The following is a 24,567-nucleotide window of genomic DNA, read 5'->3' on the forward strand; positions in this document are numbered from 1 at the left end:
TGTACTCTATGCGCACAGATTTGATCTGAAGATCAGCCTCATTAGGACTGCGGGCATCAAACATCCCACAGCGAATAGACTGGAGATCTGCTGCCTCACAAAAAAAAAGTGCAAATGGCTCAAATGGTCACTAAATGTCTTTATTTGCATTGACCCCGCTGTATCTTTCACTGAAGCAAAAATTAATGTGATTCACGGGACGAGAGGTTTTGCGCAGCGACCCAAAGGATGCGCTGGATGCTTCAACCGCAACATGGAAAAGCAGGAGAACACTCTGCTGCTGCATCCCTGCAATAAAACACAACCAGGAGTCTGGGAATTTCATCGGCTGAGGATTTTAGCCTGCAACTGAACAGTTTTAAGGTGGATTTATGTGGATAAGCGATCCATGGGATGGAGACGGAGATGGATGTAGAACTACTTTAATGAGCGCGAGGGTGAGTCTAGTTATTTAACAAACTATATCTACTAAAGCGGATCCACAAGTGGTGTATCTGATGGAAATGTATCCTTTGGAGGATTCGGGCAGCTTATTTGGAATGCAACAATATTCATAAATAAAATTCATAATTGGTAGCCTCGTGCGTTTCTTAAGAAGAAAGCAAAATAAAGAGTATCATCTTGGAAAGTTAATTTTCTCTCTTTTCCAAGACTTATCTTTCTTGTTTGATACAAATATCTGTGCAATATCCTTTAGAAGACCGGAGTGTCCAAAAGCAGCAGCAGCAGCAGCGCTAGAGGATTCATGTCATTGAAAATGGCAAATGGATAAATGAAGCTGGTAAGCGTCTTAAATGAAGGCTTTCTCTTGTCTAAAACTTATCTGAAGTGTTTGATACATATCATTAACGTTATGTTAGGAGGTCTCGGAGTGTCCTCAAGAAGCGGGTGTAGAGGATCCATGTCATTGCATTGGTCGCTGTCCACCGCGCCGGTGGTGCTGAGATCTGGATGATGCAGGGCTGCCGCTCCCTTCACATTAACGAAGACAATGGGCGCTTTCTGCTGCTCGCGTTGCTCATCATCGTGTATCTGCTGTGTGGCGCTGCGGTGTTTTCCGCCATCGAGAGGCCGTCCGAGGTGCGGGCACACGGGCGCTGGAACCGGACCCTCCTGAACTTCAGTGACACGTTCAATATCAGTTTGCAGGATCTGAGCTCCTTCCTGAAAGAGTACGAGGTCGCGATTGCGGCTGGAGCTCGGGTCGATGCTCTTCGACCCAGATGGGATTTTACAGGGGCGTTTTATTTTGTTGGGACAGTGGTGTCCACTATAGGTAAGTCACCAAATGCATGATTTTCTCTTGTGGGAATAATTATTCTTAATTATTAATCTTCTTGGGATATTAGAAAAACGATTTCAGTGCTTTTCTTGACAGATACGCTCAATTTAATGTTTGCTAATGTTGTTTCTAATTCATATGGCTTTATGTTAATACTTTATTTTGATTGTCCCTTTTGACTATAAGTAACTTTGCAAGTACTAACTCTCTGTATTAGTAGACTGACTGCTTATTATATGCTAACTGCAAACACACCATTGTCTTCAGGTAAGTTTATTAGCCAACAGCTCAACAAGCATTTAGTAATTATTTGAGTAAGTTTGAGACAGTCCACTTTAGACATTATACTAATTTTAAGTAACTTTGCAACTACATGTCAACTAGCAGTCATTAGAGTATTAATAGATTTGTCTGTTTAACATAATATCTGCTAACTCTTTATTGTGATGGTCCACAACAGATATTCTACTGTTTATAAGTAACTTTGCAAGTACATGTCAACTTATTCAAACCCTACCAGTCTACTAATACTCTACTAACACCCTAATGAGAGTTATTAGACATATAGATGCAATGTTACTCATATGTAGCAGAATGTGTTAAAGGGACAATCAAAATAAAGTGAACCGGGCTTTTTTTCTTCTATTGATTACGAAAGTAAAATGGAAGTTGTTATTTGCTGCCATAGGTCTCAAATCTCAATAGTGCTGGCACATATTTAAACTTATTATTTATTAGGTATTGATGGGCCAAATTTGAATATGCAAATGTATAAATGAAATGTGAGAGCTGTGACTGAGCTAGAGTAATAATTCAGTAAATAATGTTTTTCAGTCTGTAACTTGCTTAAGCCTGTCATGTGACGACTCATAAGGACTACGTTTATGATGCTTTTGTTTTTCCCTTTTGAGCTTGTTGGTATAAATCACTGTCCACTTTCATTGTATGGAAATGACATGTGAGAACATTCTCCTGTGCTCCACAGAGGAAAGTAAGTCATAGAGGAAAGCATGAGGAAGAATACAATATATTTTATTTTTGGGGTGAACCATAAACTAGTGGTGAATCAGTGCAATTGTTATTTTCTTCACATATTTACTGTTTAAAAGCATACACACATTTTCCCCAAAGACTGATACCAAATGCAATCTTAATGCTCGTGCAGGATTGATTCTGATTGGCTGTCAATGTTTTTGTCACGCATCAGCTGTTTTGTTTTTTTCCTGAAAGTGATTCCTGATATTGTTCCTCTGTGTAGTTATCGTTAAAGTTGTGGACTCTATTGCATTTGGACTTTATCATTATAGTTATCATCCTTGGTGTGAACGGACGGACCTTAAAGGATTAGTTAACTTTAAAAAAAAGTTTTGCTGATAATTTACTCACCCCGATGTCATCCAAGATGTACACGTCTTTCTTTCTTCAGTCGAAAAGAAATGTAGGTTTTTGAGGAAAACATTCCAGGATTTTTCTACACAGAATGGACTTCAATGGCAACCATCTATCCCAATGTTCAAAGAAGGTTTAAATGTCCGTCTCAATGCAGCTTCAAAGTCTCGACACGATCCCAGTCGAGAAATATGGGTCTTATCCAGCCAAACGATCGGCCATTTTCTAAAATAAATAAATAATGATATACACTGTAAACAAATATTTTCATGATTGGTTATCACAACTTTTTATCTTTTGTCAAATCAACTTCGATAACTAATGTGTAAAGATAACTATTTTCAGTTTCTGTTTATTAAACCATTATTCTTCATTGTATTAACAAAATTTTTTAATTACAACGAACTCAAAATTTTAAGGCAACCAGGTAACTTGCTTTTTTAAGTTTAACCAAACATTTTTTTACAGTGTACTTTATAACCACAATTGTTCGTCTTGTGCTGGTCTGCGACTCACCACGCATTACGTCATCATGTTGGAAAGGTCACGGGTCACGTCATCTGTCTTAATTTCTTCGTCTGTGTACTCCGGTTCAAAAAAGTCCATCTCATTTTCTCCTCCAACTTCAAAATTTTCCGACATCTTTGTTTAAATTATTAATTTTTATAAAAAAAACATTTGTGACCTTTCCAACAAATACGTGGTAATACGATGTAATGCGTGTTGCGTCGCAGACCAGCACAGGACGAACAATTGTGGTTAAAAAGTAGGCCTATATCATTTTTTATTTATTTTTTAAAATGGCCAATCGTTTTGCTAGATAAGACCCATATTTCTCGACTGGGATCGTGTCGAGACTTTGAAACTGCATTGAGACGGACATTTGAACCTTCGTTGAAAATTGGGATTGATGGTTGCCATTGAAGTCCATTCTGTGTAGAAAAATCCTGGAATGTTTTTCTCAAAAACCTAAATTTCTTTTCGACTGAAGAAAGAAAGATATGGACATCTTGGATGACATCGGGGTGAGTAAATTATCAGCAAAACATTTTTTGAAAGTGAACTAATCCTTTAACACTGTAAATCTAGAATAGAACTACAGGACACATAAATGGATAATAGTACAGTCAGCAAGTGCTATTTTTATTTGGCAGCAACAGCCTCTGGCTCCTTGCGTGACCCCATGACCTTTCACTGAATCTCACAGCGCGCTTTTGCCTTGCCAAGACAACATTTCCTTGCTCTCTGCAGAGACTTCACTTTTCCATTGGTATTTCCCCAGCATAAGTCCTCTGAAGAGCAATAAACACCCTCTAGTGTTGACTCTTTCTCTCGGGCACCAGGCGGCCAAGCCAACTCCCTGCTGGACTTCTGCATTCAGGACAAACCCTCAGGCTTGCAGTTTGCTGTGGGGCTCATGTCCCAAAAACCAAATGTGCTGATGCCCACATGTCCTGGATAACATTTACCCGGTTATAGGTCACTAAAGAGCAAGTACCCCTTCGAGGCAACCCCCTGGTTATTGTGTATTTGCTTCCTACAGCCCTTGGCTCCTGTTTTACGCTTTCCATCGGCAGTGAATAATCAATAGCCTTGCACTTTGTAGTTCTTTCAACTCAGAGTAATGTATTCAGCAGGACTGTCACTGTACGCTTCATGCTACCTTGCAGGACACCTTGCAGATGAAAACTGAAGCGAATGGGTGCCGTTCTGTCCTCATATGTGACCATGGACCACAAAACCAGTCACATGTATACAAGCTGAATAAATAAGCTTTCCATTGATGTATGGTTTGTGATGATAGGACAATATTTGGTCGAGATCTGGAATCTGAGGGTGCAAAAAAATCTAAACATTGAGAAAATCTCCTTTAAAGTTGTGCATTTATGTTCACGATTGTGCTGCATTCACTCACAAAAATACATGTTTTATATATTTACGGTAGGAAATGTACAAAATATCTTCATGGAACATGATCTTTACTTAATATCCTAATGATTTTTGGCATAAAAGAAAAATCAATGATTTTGACCCATACAATGTATTGTTGGCTATTGCCACATAGCCGTGTGTCATGTGACTGGTTTTGTGATCCAGGGTCACATATGTTGTTGTTATTTCCTTGAGCTCAAAGCCGTCAGGATACGGGTCGGGTTGCACAAGCCATTTGTATGTTCTTGAATAAATTGGAAGGTAAAGTCCACAACAGAGGCTTAGTAACTACTATAGTTTGTAACTAACTCTGTACTTAGTTTGGTCAGAGCCGGACAGTAACGGAGTACATTTACTTGAGTACAGTACTTAAGTACAATTTTGAGGGATCTTTACTTTACTCGAGTATCATTTTTGGGGAGTACTCATGTCTTTACTCAAGTACATTTGAGAGGCAAATCTTGTACTCTTTACTCCACTACATTTCTATCCATAACCGTGAGTACTGAGTACCTGTTACTTCTTCTAAAAAAAAAAAAATCTCGAAAACCCTCAATTTGTTGTTTCCCTCTCAAACGTGACTGGGTTGCGTCACTGATTGGGACAGCCTATCAGCAATCACCTTTCAGAGGTGTGGTTCAGAGGTGTGTCAGATATTGCCTGACACACAGATATTGCTATATTGCCTTCTTTGCTGGTTTAGGTTTATTGATTTGATTGATGAAAAAACAGAGAAACTCACATGTACACACAATTGTTTGTTCAAATGTGGGTGCAAAAAATCCATTAAAACTCTAGCAGAGGTTTGTCAGAGCGTTGCCATTGTGCTATTGCCTTGTGGACAAGTGCGAAATGTTAAATAAAGCAACATGGTAAAAAGATGAAAATTACTTGATTTTACTTTCAATTCCTTTTACATTCTCCAAGGTTTTAACATTTTTCATAACTCCATGTAGGACGTTTCTGTACATAAATGTAAGCACTGTGGCAGTAGTAATGCAATATTTTGAAAATGTACTCTTGTACTCTTGATACTTTTAAAAACAAGTACTTCAGTACTTTTACTTGAGTAGACATCTGACTGTAGTACTTTTACTTGTACTTGAGTAAAATTTTGCAAGGGGTATCTGTACTTTTACTCAAGTAATGAAGCTGTGTACTCTGTCCGCCTCTGAGTTTGGTTGCACCATTTGTTCTTAATGTAGGTTGTAAGTTTGGAAGTTCAAGATTGTCTGGTTTGTGTACCATGTTGATAAAATGAACAAACTTTGAGGAAAAACTAATCATTGGATTTATCAAAGTTTGCAGGTTTGTTGCATTAAAAAGATACTCATAGACACTTGGCTTGATGAACACCAGCAGAACTATATCGTTTAGTTTATGAGAAACAGCACTTATTTTTGAATGTGTAGAAATTCGTATTAAAAATTCTGTAACTTTTTTTTGTAGAGCATTATCGTAACTATCTTTCGGATTAACCCGCCTCTAAACGAAATATAAAACAAAACGAATGTGGCTTGTGGATTTACACGCTGGCAGGCAAAGGTTTGGCTCTACAGGACTACTAAAAAGCAGCACAGTCTAGCAAGAGTAATTCTGCTTTATTCACCGAACTAAGCTTAAATGCATGTGTGTTTTGTGCACTGATACGTCTCCATCTTCCTTTCATCTCGGTGTGAAGTCTCTATATACCTCCCGCCTCCAGAAGAGCTTCAAAGTGCGTGAATGCGAGGAGCTCGGGCTTTGTCATCATGGGGTTTTTCTCAAAAACTTCTTCCTCGTCTAAGCGAAACCCTCGCCATTTCACACACAGTGAGTCACAATCAGACTGAGACATTATAATGGGGAAATGTTTTTATCAATTATTATACAATCAATTATTCCTCAAACAATAAGGATAATACGAATTTTAAAGTAATTATTAATCATTCTGTTTGTTGGAAAACATACTCAGGATACAAATTAGTGCCGTACAGTGTGCAATCAAACACACACACATGTGTTCAGGTGAGGTAATTACCCAATCAAACACACACATGTGTTCAGGTGAGGTTATTACCCAATCAAACACACACATGTGTTCAGGTGAGGTTATTACCCAATCAAACACACACATGTGTTCAGGTGAGGTTATTACCCAATCAAACACACACACATGTGTTCAGGTGAGGTTATTACCCAATCAAACACACACATGTGTTCAGGTGAGGTTATTACCCAATCAAACACACACACATGTGTTCAGGTGAGGTTATTACCCAATCAAACACACACATGTGTTCAGGTGAGGTTATTACCCAATCAAACACACACATGTGTTCAGGTGAGGTAATTACCCAATCAAACACACACATGTGTTCAGGTGAGGTTATTACCCAATCAAACACACACATGTGTTCAGGTGAGGTTATTAGCCAATCAAACACACACACATGTGTTCAGGTGAGGTTATTAGCCAATCAAACACACACACATGTGTTCAGGTGAGGTTATTAGCCAATCAAACACACACACATGTGTTCAGGTGAGGTTATTAGCCAATCAAACACACACATGTGTTCAGGTGAGGTTATTAGCCAATCAAACACACACACATGTGTTCAGGTGAGGTTATTACCCAATCAAACACACACATGTGTTCAGGTGAGGTTATTACCCAATCAAACACACACATGTGTTCAGGTGAGGTTATTACCCAATCAAACATACACATGTGTTCAGGTGAGGTTAGGGGAGAGCGGGGCACAACCTAACGCATTTTGGTTTTGGCTCAATTATTTAAAAAATAATTAGGTTAGATTAATTATTTTTTTTACACAAGAAACATACACATCTCTGCTACAAATGAACACTTAAAGTTTTTTTCTAGGACCTTCCATTTTCGTACAGTTGCACTGAAAGTGACAGAAGTGCAAATGTTACAACTTACCCCATATGCGGGGTTAGTTGTAACAGACAGAGGGGTTAGTTGTAACACTTGTGTGTAACACTTGTAACACACATAATTCAGTACTATTTTATCTGTATAGTTTGATGTTGTTTGTACATCTGTATAGATAGATATCCATACATACATCCCTCATCCAATCATCCTTCTATTATGGATCAATATCATGGATAGAGATATAGGAAAGGGCTGAACAGTTTTGCATGCAAAATTATTATTATTATTAATAGTAACAGTAATAATAATAAAAACAAGCTTAAAATCACATTTTAAAGTGTTTATTACATGAAAACAGGCAATATTTTTAATAAATAAACAAGTGATCAATATAGTAAACAAATCCCATAGCCTACAATATTGTGAACACTTGGCGGCTTAGTTGTAACACTGTGTTACAACTTACCCCGCTGTGTAAAAAATATTTTAAACCTAGCTAACAGTTGCTAGGAGTTGCTGACATGTTTCAAAATGGTGTCATGTTTTAGCCAACAAGACAGTGATTAAGGCAATATAAAGTTAGATTTGGTGACGTACACACACAACTCAGAAACAGAAAAATACGTATGATGAAAAAAAATACTAACATGGTGTCAAAACACTCTTTGTCCCGTATCTTCACAAAATATTACCAAAACTTTTCACAAATCCACGGGAGACCGTCTTCTGGCAGCGAGAGAAAAAGATCGTAAACACAACCCGCGTGACCCTGAGTAACTACGTAAAAGGTCCGTGTTACATTTAGCCCCGCGTTAGGTTGTGCCCCGCGCTCCCCTACATCTAAAAAATGCTGGGTTGTGTTAACCCAAATCTGGGTCAAATATGGACTAACCCAACCGTTGGGTTAACATTTTTAATTAAAAAATTAACCCAACTGCTGGGTTTGTCCATATTTGACCCAAATTTGGGTTGAAACAACCCAGCATTTTTTAGTGTGTATTAGCCAATCCAAACATACACATGTGTTCAGGTGAGGTTATTAGCCAATCAAACACACACACACACACACACATGTGTTCAGGTGAGGTTATTAGCCAATCAAACACACACATGTGTTCAGGTGAGGTTATTAGCCAATCAAACACACACACATGTGTTCAGGTGAGGTTATTAGCCAATCAAACACACACACATGTGTTCAGGTGAGGTTATTAGCCAATCAAACACACACACACATGTGTTCAGGTGAGGTTATTAGCCAATCAAACACACACACACATGTGTTCAGGTGAGGTTATTAGCCAATCAAACACACACACATGTGTTCAGGTGAGGTTATTAGCCAATCAAACACACACACACACACACACACACACACACACACACACACACATGTGTTCAGGTGAGGTTATTACCCAATCAAACACACACACATGTGTTCAGGTGAGGTTATTAGCCAATCAAACACACACACACACACACACATGTGTTCAGGTGAGGTTATTAGCCAATCAAACACACACATGTGTTCAGGTGAGGTTATTAGCCAATCAAACACACACACACGTGTTCAGGTGAGGTTATTAGCCAATCAAACACACACACACACACACACACACACACACATGTGTTCAGGTGAGATTATTAGCCAATCAAACACACACACACATGTGTTCAGGTGAGGTTATTACCCAAACACACACACGTGTGTTCAGGTGAGGTTATTACCCAATCAAACACACACATGTGTTCAGGTGAGGTTATTAGCAATCAAACACACACATGTGTTCAGGTGAGGTTATTAGCCAATCAAACACACACACATGTGTTCAGGTGAGGTTATTAGCCAATCAAACACACACACACACATGTGTTCAGGTGAGGTTATTAGCCAATCAAACACACACACACATGTGTTCAGGTGAGGTTATTAGCCAATCAAACACACACACACATGTGTTCAGGTGAGGTTATTAGCCAATCAAACACACACACACACACACACACACATGTGTTCAGGTGAGGTTATTAGCCAATTAAACACACACACACACACACACATGTGTTCAGGTGAGGTTATTAGCCAAAGGCTCAACAAGCTTTTATAACTTATTTGAGCAAGAACAATAAAACTGTCACCTTAAAATAAAGTGTAACCCAACATGTTAAAGGAATTTTATTGTATTGAATATTTTTCAAGCATATACAACAAAGACAGGGTGGAGAAATAAATAAATAAATAAATAAAGAAAGAAAGAAAGAAAGAAAGAAAGAAAGAAAGAAAGAAAGAAAGAAAGAAAGAAAGAAAGAAAGAAAGAAAGAAAGAAAGAAAGAAAGAAAAGAAGCAAACAACAGAACAGGGTATACATTCTGTTTTGGGGCAAGTATAGATTCACATATAGTCATTGGTTGTTTACATTACAGTACTCAATCCATTTCTTCCAGTATTTTAGAAATAAGGCCTTTTTAAGTCTCAAAATAAACACTTTATTTCAATGGTCCACTTCAGACATTCTTCTAACAAGTAACTTTGCAACTACATGTCAACTAGCAGTCATTAGAGTATTAGTAGATCGTCTGCTTAATATCTGCTAACTCTTTATTGTGATGCTCATAAACAGACATTTACTGACTATAAGTAACTTTGCAAGTACATGTCGACTTATTCTACTAATCTGAACCCTAACATGTATTTGCAAAGTTACTTATAGTTAGAAGAATGTCTGAAGTGGACAATCGAAATAAAGTGTAACCAAGGAAGTTAATAAAAGCATTCAGTGCTCTTAAGTAAATTTTAATTTTCTATTATATTATATCAACAACCATTCAAAGGTTTGGGGATTTATTTGATGAACAAAAAAAAAAAAACAGTAAAAAAGGTAATATTGTGAAATATTCTTCTAATATTAAAATAACTGTTTTCTATGTGAATATGTTTAAAAATATAATTTATTCCTGTGATCAAAGCTGTATTTCCAGCATCATTACTCCAGTCTTCAGTGTCACATGATCCTTCAGAAATCAGTATAATATGATGATCTGATGCTCAAGAAACATTTATGATTATTATCAATGTAAAAACAGTTGTGCTGCTTAATATTTTTGTGGAATCTGTGATACATTTGATATTTTTCTTATTAATAAATGTTTCCTTGTGAACAAAAAAAAAAATATATATATATATAAATATTATGTATAATATATATTTCTTTAAAAGAAGAGAGGCAGTATAAATGTACTTACATTGAACATTTGTGAACCACCAAAAAGAAAAAAAGATGTATGTTGATTGACAACAAAAGTTTTTAGGATGCATAATTGAATTTAGACAGATTGAAAGTCACAGTGCTTGATTTGACCTATTTATTCTATTTCTGTTCGTGGTTGTGAGCAGACATATTTTTGTCTTCATGCAAAATTGCAGTATTAGAGCAGCTTGTGCTCGGGGTGAGAGGAAAGTTTGTGTGAGACAGGCGTTCGTAACACGCTCTCAGATGTGTGTGTGATGCAGAGCTCTGGAGACGTTTCTGCAGGCTACAACCATCACTCATCACTCACGTCAGCAAGACAGGAGAGCTTCATTACTGCCCAGGCCTGACAACCCAGACTATTCATAGAACCACTGTTTATTAATTATTAACCTTACTTGCCTGTTTTTGTTCACTTTCTCATTTATTTTATTAAGGAGACGGCAACTAAACGGCCTTCAAATGCAGAGCTGGATAGTTAGATGTCATGTGTAGTCTATAGGGGTCTTCAATCTTCCAGACGCACAGACACACACATATGACTATCTTAGTGCAAGTGACCCCCATCCTAAAATATACAAATTTTCCTTTAATTTTATACCAGTTTATACATTGAAAAATTTAAATTATATATATATTTCTTCTCTCATGTTCGAAATAAAGATTTCAATCAATCAATCAATATATAATTGTATATATATATATATATATATATATTTTTTTTTTTTTTTTTTTTTACTGTATTATGTTACAATATTACACTTTTTTTCCTGTACTGTTAGATTTTTTTTTTTTCTGTACTGTTTCTGGCTTCTGGAACAAAAACAAATGTAGGACGGGGCTTGATTTTGTCTTTGGGGAATTTATTGGATGCTTAGATGGTTGTGGTTTGCTATTGGTGGATCTCATGTGAGTGACAGGTTGCTCCGCCCTCTCACGTCAGTAAAGTGATGTTGTTGCAAGGGGAGGGGAAGTTTATGTTTTTGATCAAAAAAAATTACGGGCACATGAATGAAAAAATGTGCACAGATAAAACATTTTTTATCATAAATACTGCAATGACCTACACAGTTTTTGATTTCATTGTAACTGTAAAAATATATTTTTTATTAGTTTTATACATTACAGTTTAATCCTATTTTTATCCTTTTCTCATTTTTACACTGGACCCGGACCCCAGTAAGATGTTTATCGTGTTTTATTGTGAGAACAGCATGAGAATGAAAGGATTAAGTTGGAATAACTTTCATATAAGTTTCATATGAGTATCAAATTTGTTTCTTCTACAATTCCAAATGACACAAACGAGTCAGGTTATTTGTATTGTTGTTTATTGCAAAGCAATATTACAGTTTAATGTTTTCAATGACTGTCTGAATGATGAATTATGAGTGTGTGGAGGCGACTGCAGTGTGCAGTGTGTATAAACATTGGTTTCATTTATGCATCAACTTTATATTAGATGTTTGTTTTTTTCAAAGATAACATAGAAATGTGTCGGTTGTTATCATATGTAAGTGTGTATAGCTATAAATTGATGTGGATAGCAGCTCAGATCATTTGTCTTGATCAATTGTGTGAGTTCATAGTGAGATTTTTGATATTTGATTTCAGACTTTGGTATATTGGCACTTTGAGATCTGAAACCTTTCTCTTTCTCAAACACCCGACCGTTGCTGAAGCTCTCCACTTAATCTACTGCCATGTGGGAGCAATTGAGATATAAGGAATAAGGAAGGTCTCATTTGTGAATTTTATTCCCAATGGGAACTAAATGAACAGTTTTTGGCCTGATATAAAATTGTTTGACTGTTGGAACATTTTATCAGACGCTAACAGTTATATAAAAGTCAAAAGCTCAAAATGAGTTGACGAAGCAGTTTTAAATGAGTCTGGATCTGGCCGTCTCCTTCTTCTGACCCGTGAGATGATCTATTGGGTTTGCTTGGAGGAAGATGATAGATCAGATACGCACAGTTATTACACGCCTGTCTGAACAGAGACTGATTCCTACAGACTCTCTGGAGAAGACACGCCTGAGTCCCAGCAATCCTTCCTCTGGGTTACATGAGGGTTTCAGGATGGATATCATCTCTTCTTGTCCAGTTTTATTTTATATTGTTGCCTTGTAAGTATATGTGTGACCCTGGATCACATAACCAGTCACGAGTCGCACGGGTAAATTTGTGGCAATAGCCAACTATACATTGTATGAGTCAAAATTAATAAATTATCCATTTTTCTTTTATGCCTAAAATCAGGATATTAAGTAAAGATCATGTTCAATGAAGATATTTAGTAAATTTCCTCCCGTAAATATATAAAACATGTATTTTTGTGAGTGAATGCAGCACAATCGTGAACATAAATGCACAACTTTAAAAGAGATTTTCTCAATGTTTAGATTGTTTTGCTCCCTCAGATTCCAGATCTCGACCAAATATTGTCCTATCATCACAAACCATACATCAATGGAAAGATTATTTAATTAGCGTACAGATGATGTATGCATCTAAATGTACAAAAATTGACCAATGTCGCCTAGGCCAAATGCCAATGGTTTTTATTACTTAACTGAGTTGAATAATGTCTGTTGCATAATTTTTCCAACGTTTTTTCTTTGGCTAAAATAATTAAATACGTCCTAAAACAAAACGAAACCTGTATAAAATATAGCAGGACTGCCTGTGCATCTGTAACTGTCACTGTCCCGATGAACTGCATCTTCACGAAAGTTTATACACATGTTTTTAAGTCTTGCCAATTTAAATATTCAATTCAATTTGGTGCTCGCTTTGTGAGAAGTTTTGTGTGCGCACATCCCGGAAAGCCGTGTTTTAGACAGCGTGCAAATACTGAATTGAGTTCTCCTTCGAAAGAACAAAATGATTAAAATGCTCTTGGTTATGGCTTAAGTGAACGTAAACAGTTGAGAAATAAAACGCATGTGTGTATTCTCTTTAAGATCTGTGCAGCTCTTAAAGTGACAGTGTCTTTTTTTATGTTAATCAAACAACAAAAGACCAACAACATCAAAAATCACACTGCTCTTGACTATAACTTTTGTAACTTAATATATATTTTAATTTATACATCAGTGTTATCTTACATTTGATTACTTTATTTAATTTCTGTCCCTGAAAACTACTGAAAAGCACTGTTTATTTCTGTTTATTCTGATTTATTTATGTATTTATTTTGGTCCGTTGAATGTTAAATGGATCCAATCTATGTTCAATGAAGATGATTTGATAATGCAACAATAAACCAGCTATACCTGGCTTAATGCATACGTTTTTGAACTTTGCTAATTTAAAACATGATTTAATTTAGGTATATGACTGGCAAATATGCGTCAATTTAAATGTATTATTCATTTTGAAACTGCGCAATGCAAATGGGTGGACATTTTATCTGCAATTCAAATATGTGACCCTGGACCACAAAACCAGTCACATGGGTCAATTTTTAAAAATTGAGATTTATACATCATATGTATGCTGAATAAATAAGCTTTCCATTGATGTGTGGTTTGTTAGGATAGGACAATATTTGGTCGAGACACAACTATTGAAAATCTGGAATCTGAGGAGCAAAAAAATCGAAACATTGAGAAAATCTCCTTTAAAGTTGTGCATTTATGTTCACGATTGTGCTGCATTCACTCACACAAATACATGTTTTATATATTTACTGTAGGAAATTTACTAAATATCTTCATGCAACATGATCTTTACTTAAAGGAGAACTCCGGTCAATTTTAACATTGAGCTCAATTTTTAGTAAATTTAGAGTGCTGTCAATACAGAGAACAACGACAAAAATCGGTGTTGCCTACACCGTGTTATCCTCTTTTTAAAATGTCAACCCTATTGACTTGAATGGGTCTAATTTTAAACCTGCTTTTATTTCTCTTATCATCCTTGATGTGTCATTACAAGTGCCCAGCCATGTTGAGTGATTCCTTCAGAGTGAACACGAGTGAATCTAGATGCAGTAGATGTGAAAGATATTAATAAAAATTATGTTAATTCAACAAGCGCACATACCTGTATTTACATCCTGTTTTCGGTCGAAGTCCAAAGTAGTCGATTGTCGAGTTACCTATGATCACGCGCGTGAACTCCACAATTGACTATTTTGGACTTCGACCGAATTTACTAAAAATTGAGCTCAATGTTAAAATTGACCGGAGTTCTCCTTTAAAGCAGCACTCAGTAAGATCGGGATTTCTTTGTTGTATCCTCGCGTTTTGCTCGGAGGTTTCTCTCTAGAGCTCCCCCCGCAGCTTCGGAATAGATATTTGACAACAACTGTTAAAAACTCGCTGGCTATTCTCAGACACTAGAGGCTTAGTAGATCAACGACATCAAAGCAGATGGGAAACTCTTTGCAACGTCGTCTTCATTCGGGTTCCAACAGCGTGAGGGAGCGCAATAGTGACAGCATTATAGCAGATTTATTTTTGCAGTAAAGCAATTCTTTACCTCGCGAGACTTGGGATCACACGATACTTCCAGACGAAGAGGCCGGCGGGCCGGCGGCCCAAAGTTGCAAACGCTGTTTTTCCGCTCACGGGCACCAGGGGGGTGCGAAACCACCACCATTCAACCCAAAATAAGTAATATAACCATTCCAGTGACTCCGAAGTTGATCAGTTAAGGTAAAAAAGTTACTTAGTTCACCTTTAATATCCTACTGATTTTTATCATAAAAGAAAAATCTATAATTTTGACCCATACAATGTATTGTTGGCTATTGCCACAGATATACCCGTGCGACTTATGACTGATTTTGTGATCCAGGGTCACATATGTAAATCTTAAATTTAGGCCTAAATATTGTGTTTTTGTTTGTGTTAGTAAGACCGTATGTTGTCTTTTTTGGGGTGAATTTCTCCTTTAACGCTGTTTGACGTCTGCCAAAGAGACAGTGATGTCTTCTGCAGGGAGTAAACCTTGGGGATTCCCGTTGCAGCTCGCCGTTTTCCTCCAATCTCTCTCTCTCTCTCTCTCTCTCTCTCTCTCTCTCTCTCTCTCTCTCTCTCTCTCTCTCTCTCTCTCTCTCTCTCTCTCTCTCTCTCTCTCTCTCTCTCTCTCTCTCTCTCTCTCGTGTCTTCCCCCTCGCGTAGTAATCAGTGCAGTTGGCTCCGGTTACACCACGCTTTGATTGGATCATGCATCATTGTCTCCTCAGCGATGTTCTCTTTCTCCTCACACTCATCTATCAATATAACCTGCTCCGCTAATGCAGAGGAATGATCCCTCTCTCCCCTGTCCCTCTTATTTCACTCTCTCTCCTTTGATATCATTGTATTCAATCACACACTGTTTGCACTGATGGACTTCACTTATGAAAAAGGGACTTATGATACATTGCTTCGCCATCATTATGCATTAAAACATCATCTGGGTCAATGAAAAGCATGTTTCATTTAGAAAGGGAAATGTGGTTACCAAGCTATCTTTATATAATACAGCGAGTGCAATGCTGGAGACACCGGCTGTTTTCAGAACGGGATAGTAGTAGTGTTTTGAGTAAGATAAACAATAACAGATAAACTCATCTAAGCATTATTACATGGGTTTATAATCGCACTCTTGCAAACTATTCTAACTCAAACTTTCAAACTTGTAGATTTAAAATGAAGATTGAAAGAGTTGGTTAAAGGTGGTGATGTTACAGTCATGTGATAGTTGTGTTTATATACGTTTAGCTTTTTACTTCTGCCGATTGTATTTAGCCTGTAAAATTGTGAACATTACTTTGATGAACAAAATGTATAAGACACTTTTGTTGGTCACAGGCCTTATTTTCTGCAATAATCTGAAAAACGGAAAAACTTCCGTGTTGGCCTAAAAAAATACACCATCCCAGTATCACTCTATTCGTCACGTTGCATTGTGCAATTCAGCCTTCCTCTCAGTTTGCTCTTTTGCACTTTTTGGCAAATGTCATCCAAGTATCCTGGGCATAGAAAATGTGCATATTGTGCATAATAAACATGCTACATACTGCAAAAATATTACTAGTAGTATATGGTAGTGTGCAGTTCTGAGTATAGCCAAGATTTATAGTTCTGCTTATCATCAGATCTCTCTCTCTCTCTCTCTCTCTCTCTCTCTCTCTCTCTCTCTCTCTCTCTCTCTCTCTCTCTCTCTCTCTCTCTCTCTCTCTCTCTCTCTCTCTCTCTGATCTCCTGGGTCGCTCTGTAAAAACAGAGGGCTGGAAAATGTCAAAGTTAAAAATGGAAGAGGGCGTGTATCCACATAAAAGAAGTGAGTGTGTGTGTGTGTGTGTGTGTGTGTGTGTGTGTCTTCAGCACAGATACTGAATGAGATTTAATGAGACAGAGCATGATTAAAGAAGTGTCAAAGTGTCAATATATATATCATACATGTTTGATCTTTGGTAAAAATGTCATGTTTTTTGGGGTGACCTGGACATGTTCTTGACAGGTTTGGTGAGATCTAGATGCCCTTTATATTATAATAAATGAAGACATGGGAAATACTGGAGATTTTCTTACCATTTATTATGATACATTTTAGTCTGGAGCCCTGGAGCACAAAACCAGTCACATGGGTCAATATTTGTAAATTGAGATGTATACATCATATGAAAGCTGATTACATAATCTTTCCATTGATGTGTGGTTTGTTAGGATAGGACAATATTTGGTCGAGATACAACTATTGTAAATCTGGAATCTGAGGATGCAAAAAAATCTAAACATTGAGAAAATCTCCTTTAAAGTTGTGCATTTATGTTCACGATTGTGCTGCATTCACTCACAAAAATACATGTTTTATATATTTATGGTAGGAAATGTACTAAATATATTCATGGAACATGATCTTTACTTAATATCCTAATGATTTTTGGCATAAAAGAAAAATCTATAATTTTGACCCATACAATGTATTGTTGGCTATTGCCACAGATATAGCCGTGCGACATGTGACTGGTTTTGTGATCCAGGGTCACATATGTTGGTCATGTGACTGTTGCGTTGCTTTCACCACCGGTATGTTTTATGTTCGTTTATGTTAATGTTTGTAAATTTAATTTAGCCTTTTAAAACTATGTGATATATTCCATTACAGTGGATTAGAAACTGAGTGGCTGAGAGTATATGGATACAAATAGTTAAAGTCAAAATGGACAATTCCAACTTTTGTATGGTATATTGCTGTATTTTGTATAAATGATTTATCTGTGCACATCATAATTTATATCCTCGTAATCTTTGATTAAAATAATTTCCCCTCCCCTGACAACAACATCTCTTCTCTTCTCTGATGATGTGTTTAGCGTGAGGGCGGGGCAACCTGTCACTCACATGATATCCACCAATAGCAAACCACAACCATTCAATCAATGCCCGATGGACTAAATTAAGTCCCGCCCTAAATTTTTCCCTGTTCGAGAAGCAGTTTCATCCAGAAATGCATCACAATATTTCACACAGCACTAAAACATATATATATTTTTGCCATCTTTTATCCTGTAAGTGCTTAATGTAAATGCTAAACTGACAACTGGTTTCCAGTGAACAAAACTGTTATTCTTTCCAATCTTTGCCTTTTTAGCCTATCTTTTGTATACATGCATGTGCACACAGACAAACACAAACACACACGCGGTGACATCAGTGTCAGGAACAAATGCTTGTCCCAGTTGTACATTTATCTCTGCCTTGCATCCTTTCTGTCACCCTTGATCCACGTATGTGATCTGGCCTGGCAAACACACAAAGGCTGTAAATAAATCTCAATGCCGAGCATTCCCGTCTGGTTCCCGGTCCACAGAGAATAAATCACACACAGCACAGCATATACAGTATGCTCTGTAGACGACAGCAATTGTTTAAAGTGGTGGTAAAATGCCCTTTTCACAAGATGTAAAATAAATCTCTGATGTCCCCAGAGTGTGTGTGTGTGTGTGTGTGCGTGCGTGTGTGTGTGTGTGTGTGTGTGTGTGTGTGTGTGTGTGTGTGTGTGTGTGTGTGTGTGTGTGTGTGTGTGTGTGTGTGTGTGTGTGTGTGTGTGTGTGTGTGTGTGTGTGAAGTATTAGCTCAAAATACCCCACAGATATTTTTATATAGCATGTTAAAGTTGTCACTTTTTGAGGGTTTGCAAAAACGCAGCGTTTTGTGCCTGGCCCTTTAAATGCAAATGAACTGCTGCTCCCGGCACAGGGGGCGGAGCTTCAACAGCTTGTGTGTGTTAGCAGCTGCGATTACCTCACACACACACTAAAATGACAGAAACTGTTCTGCCTTTAATGTTAAAACGGAGTCAGACAAAGATGGAGAGACTCAAGAAGAAGTGACAACATGTAGAAGCAACAGGACGTCTCTGAATGGTTAGTTGATGAGTTTATGTTGCTGATGTGGAGTTAACTATCTTCAATTAGCATATTCTGTCATGATAATCTATAAATCGCTCGTATAGGAACTGTTGTGAGATGCACACAGAGTGACTTTCTATTGCATGTGAAAAGATGGATGCTAAAGTTTGAGCTGACTCACAAATGTGCTCGACTACAGCAACTCTTCCTCTTCTCAACATGGACTGTGTTCAGGGGGCGGGGCTTATGTACATTTTAGGGTTGGTGATGTCACTAACCCGTGAGGAATGTCGTGTAGTTTCTACCAGCCGTTTGTTGTAGTCCTTTTCTTTAAAAGCAAATATCTCCCTTTGCTTTGAACTTTGAGCGTTGTAACTTTGCAGATGTTGTTTATGATCACACAGCAACATTACACACTAACTACAGTTAGAAAAGTGAAATCATACTTTACCACCCCTTTAAGTAAAACCACTGATGTGTTTCTGTCACAGCATTAGCCAACAGATCAAAACATCGCCTCATAAACGTCCCTCTCCAAATGTACATACACACTCCCCATGCTTTTTGCCTGAATTATTACTATTCAGAATAAGACAGAAGCTGAAATGAAACACAGATCTCATCAGTATCCAGCGTACTGGTTTGATCAGAAAGGTCAGAAGAGATGCACTTTTACAAAAAGCTAACAATCCAACATTAAAGGGAGAGTTCACCCAAAAAATAAAAAAAATGTAATCGAGTGAATATTTACACAAAAAGCAAATAAGCCAAGTGTTGATAGAGGATCTTTACACCAACTCACACACCAATGCCTGATTGAGCCGGATGAAATTATAAAAGAAGTCCTACTGTACTTAGAAGAACATAATCCTCCTTTTCCCAAACTCATTCTCGTCCCTTTTCCCATCACATATCAGCTTGGAGAGGTAAAGTGGGAATAAAGCGCCTAACGGGTATTTAATAGTGGGAATAAAGTGTTTAACTGGTGTAGGTTGTGATTTCACCAATGTTCCTGGATCAACATCTTCTTTGTGGATCCTGGAACAACATTTACACTCAACCAATCAGATTCGTTGTCGGAACAATTTCGGTTTCGCATATCTACCCAGAAGTGATAAAATTCTCTATACATTTTTTTAAGGCCAGACAAGTAGTTTGTTTAGGCTTGGTTTGTAGGGAATTACAAACCTGCGCACATATATTCAAATGCGCATAACTATAGAATGAATTCTCAATGCGCACGTGAGCATCATCATTGTTTCTCACAGGTTCACGTTTAAAGTCTGTGTACAGAGAACGGTGTCGTCATAGAAATACATAATAAAGGCTAGATGTCTTACGGCGGAGTCTCTAACGTCATCACCGGCGGCCATCTTGTTGTGGCAAGCTTTTCTGGATGCTTGAACATGTTGAAATATATAATATTATAATTATTCATAAGTATGCAGTGTCATAACTACATCTCTGAGGTTTATAACAAACCAAACCGTTTGAAAGTCGGTAGAAAATGTAGCAAGTTGTGGTTATTTAAAAAGTACTTGCACCATTAAAACACAATGTTACGAGTGAGCGAGCTGACTGTGACAAGATGGCCGCCTGGTGCGGACGTCGACACCATTGGCCAGCAGCGCGGACGAGACAGCTAGCCTTTATTATGTATATCTATGTGTGTCGCCTTAGCGGTCTCTAATTTAATAACTAATGATCGTTGCGATGGAAGTGAATCAATCAAAACTAACTTTAGTATAAAATATATTTATTCAAGAACCGCTATAAAGCAAAAACAATCTCTTTTACTTTAAATTATACGTTTATCACTGTAAAGCCGCTTTGAAACAATCTACATTGTTAAAAGCGCTATATAAATGAAGATGACTTGACTTGACTTGACTTGAGGGAGAAGTTTACAGGTTATGTAAAGTTTAGGCTTACAACCAGGGTTCAGTGCTTCTGCATCAGTGTTATTCACTATCATTTCCCTCTGATTTTAGGGATAAGTTATAGGGTTAGGTTTAGAGGTAGGGTTAAGACTACATTTTCGAACAGGAATGTTGTTTCAGGATCGACAAAATATGCTGATCCAGGAACATGTCTTGGCAAAATCACTGTGACCGAGTATTTAGGGATAATTCAACATTCAATCAGTTTTAAAATCATCCATTTGTGGCCCTGGACGACAAAACCAGTCACATGGGTCAATTTTTGAATAAAAAAAGATGAATTAATAAGCTTTCCATTGATGTATGGCTTGTTAGGATAGGACAATATTTGGCCGAGACACAACTATTGTAAATCTGGAATCTGAGGGAGCAAAAAATGTAAACATTGAGAAAATCTCCTTTAAAGTTGTGCATTTATGTTCACGATTGTGCTGCATTCACTCACAAAAATACATGTTTTATATATTTACGGTAGGAAAATTACTAAATATCTTCATGGAAAATGATCTTTACTTAATATCCTAATGATTTTTGGCATAAAAGAAAAATCTATAATTTTGACCCATACAATGTATTGTTGGCTATTGCCAGTGCCACAGATATACCCGTGCGACTCCAGACTGGTTTTGTGATCCAGGGTCACATTTATGATTTTATTAAACATAATCATGTGCACTGAATATGTTGTTGTTATTGTTATTGCAATAATATACACTGGGGTGCTAATAGTATCTGCCACTATTTGCACTAAGTAACATCTAACAACTATTTACACGCAGTGCAAAGAAAATACTTTTTGTTGTTTTTGCTATTTACTCATTTATCATTATTTGTACTATTTTGTAGCATCTAAGTAAATCCTGCTTTCATTCATTCACTCACCCTGATGCCATTTTAATCAGGTTTAATTTTCTTTCATCCATAGAGCACAAAAGGTGAGATTCTGAATAATGAATACGAAAGAGCAGCACGATAAATGACAAAGTAAAGAAGAGCTGTCGACCTGCAAGGACAAGAAAGCATAAAGTGTCAGTTCGTATGATTAGAAAGTTTTGTGTGAGAAACAAACACATCATATGGACTTTTTTTTTTTTAGTGTGGTGCTTTTTTTGTCCTTTTCGGATTAAGAATATATTGAACCTGTTCAATCTAAAAAAAAAAAAAAAAAAGACAACTCGAATGGATAACAAATTATATGATGTCAACCTTATCATAAATGAAAGATTCTTCCCTTGCTTTACTTTTGAAACTAGAACTGATTACACGAGGTGTTGTTTCGTTCATTCAAGAATTAAGACATTTTTATTGAAAGGTTAAGTGTCACTGGCATAAGATAAGATAAGATAAGATGATACGATACGATACGATAAGATAAGATAAGATAAGATAAGATAAGATAAGATAAGATAAGATAAGATACAATAAGATAAGATAAGATAAGATAAGATACTGTACCTTTGATAATTAAGCATATTTTTTGGATCGTCCTGCTTGTAATGCTACTAGACAACATATTTACATATTTTATAAATAACTTTCCTAGATCCATTAGATTTCAAGTAGATTTCAATCTACTTTTGTGTTCCACAGAATTTTATATATACGGTATATACACTCTAAAAAATGCTGGGCTGTTTCAACCCAATTTTGGGTCAAATATGGACAAACCCAGCCATTGGGTTACATTTTTAAATTACATTTTTAACCCAATGTTTGGGGTTTGTCCATATTTGACCCAAAATTGGGTTGAAACAGCCCAGCATTTTTTAGAGTGTATATATACAGTATTGTTATACTGATTGGAATGAGGGAGTAATTTCCTTTTTTTTGTGTGAACTATCCTTTTAATGTGAAATGTCAACACGTAAAGTGTTTCCAGAAAAGCACTCCATGTTTTTAAAGTTGTAGTTTGGTAAATAACAACTAAAGAAACACAATCTACACAATTACAGACAATTATACTGAGGTTTACTCCCTTGATTAACCTTTATGAGCGTCTCTTTATCGTCTATAACTGTGTGTGTGTGTGTGTGTGTGTGTGTGTGTGTGTGTGTGTGTGTGTGTGTGTGTGTGTGTGTGTGTGTGTGTGTGTGTGTGTGTGTGTGTGTGTGTGTGTATGTGTTGGGGGATGGCGTGTTTTTGCAATATTCCCCTAAGTGGATTTCCCTGTTAAAAATGAACCCTGGATTGCACTGGTGGTATTCGCTCATATCCGGCTGCACTTGCCCTGTTTCTGTAATATAGCACAGGGTCATTACTAAAGCGCTCAGGAGCTCTGCAGATCCTGCACTTCTGAGCATTACTGAAACTTTTAGCATCTTTTCATCAAATTTAAAACCATCTGGAGATTCAGCTTGAGAACTCTGCAGTGCATCAGCTTTATTCTTCATATATTGGACATGGTGTTCCCTCTCATGTGCCGGTGTAAATTTAGATGCGTGCGCTTCACAGAATCAAAGAGCTTTTGCATCTAGTCTGAGCAAAGTTAGTCTCAGCTGGCAGACATACGGACCCGTCACAGCCCAGTGGCTGCCGTCTGAGGCTAATTGCAAACAAAACTGGAAAGCGGAATTTATTTATTTATTTAAAAAATGTGTGCACTTTTACACGGTTTTGTCCAGGGAAACGAAACTGTATTTAAAAGGTACTATATTATGCTGATTTTTTTTTTTTTTTTTTTTTTAACAACAAAGAAATGACCAGTAACACAATTTATTTAATCTGAATTTTTGAGGTAGAAAGACTAAAATAGTATTTTCTCACCAGTAATCTTGGTTTTATTAACAACTTTTTTTTCTTTTCTTTTTTACAGTGTTATTTTAGAAAGAGTTAGTCCTTGGATTTGCAAAAGTTTGTGAAGTTAATGCCATTAGATATTTTAGATATTATTCCTGTTTTATTTTAAGATCTTTCGAATTTTTGTTTGAGACACATAGACAAACACTGAATTTAACCAAATGAAAGGAGTTAATTTCCCTCAAATATCACTGCAAGTTCATTGTACTTAGTATAATAGAAGTACTCAAAGTTACTCAAAAGTAAATATCTGTGTCAATGAACATGTCAGTCCTTGTGTCATTGTGAACGGATAAGACAGTCAAATTGCTAGTCATGTTGTGAATATAACAGTGTAGGCCTCTGGAGGGATGTTCTGATGTAAACTACTGTATGGCTGAAGTTTTGATGACAGTTACTGTATTGAAGCTGCACTTCTTCTGTATGCCATATATCCATTTCAAAAGTACAACTTTACACACTACTGTACGTGAGTTATTGATTGAAAGAGACTGGATAGGATTCACAGTTACACTTTTTCTAGTGGTCTGACAAAAAAAAGACATTACAATTTTATTGTGATATAGAAAAGAACAAGAAATAGGGGCACAAAGGTGAAAATAAAACATTAGACAGGCAAACACATAAGAGCCCTTAGGCAGGACTTTGCTTTTGCATGCATAACTGTATATATGCAGCACTGTATATATGCATAACTGTATATATGCATAACTGTATATATGCAGCACTGTATATATGCACTGT

The 24,567-nt window shown here is 36.9% G+C and overlaps 1 protein-coding gene across 1 annotated transcript in view; it reads left to right on the plus strand.

Moving 5' to 3' along the window:
* The first annotated feature begins 905 nt into the window (after positions 1-905).
* The window catches only part of kcnk12 (potassium channel, subfamily K, member 12), a 40,405-nt gene continuing 16,743 nt past the window's right edge, over positions 906-24,567 (plus strand). The window contains exon 1 of the mRNA XM_079636136.1: positions 906-1,276. Within this exon, the coding sequence (XP_079492262.1) occupies positions 952-1,276 (325 nt within the window). The 5' untranslated portion in view covers positions 906-951. The remainder of the gene's footprint in view (positions 1,277-24,567) is intronic.

This window comes from Phoxinus phoxinus, assembly GCF_949152265.1.
Source record: "Phoxinus phoxinus genome assembly, chromosome: 14".
NCBI lineage: Eukaryota > Metazoa > Chordata > Actinopteri > Cypriniformes > Leuciscidae > Phoxinus > Phoxinus phoxinus.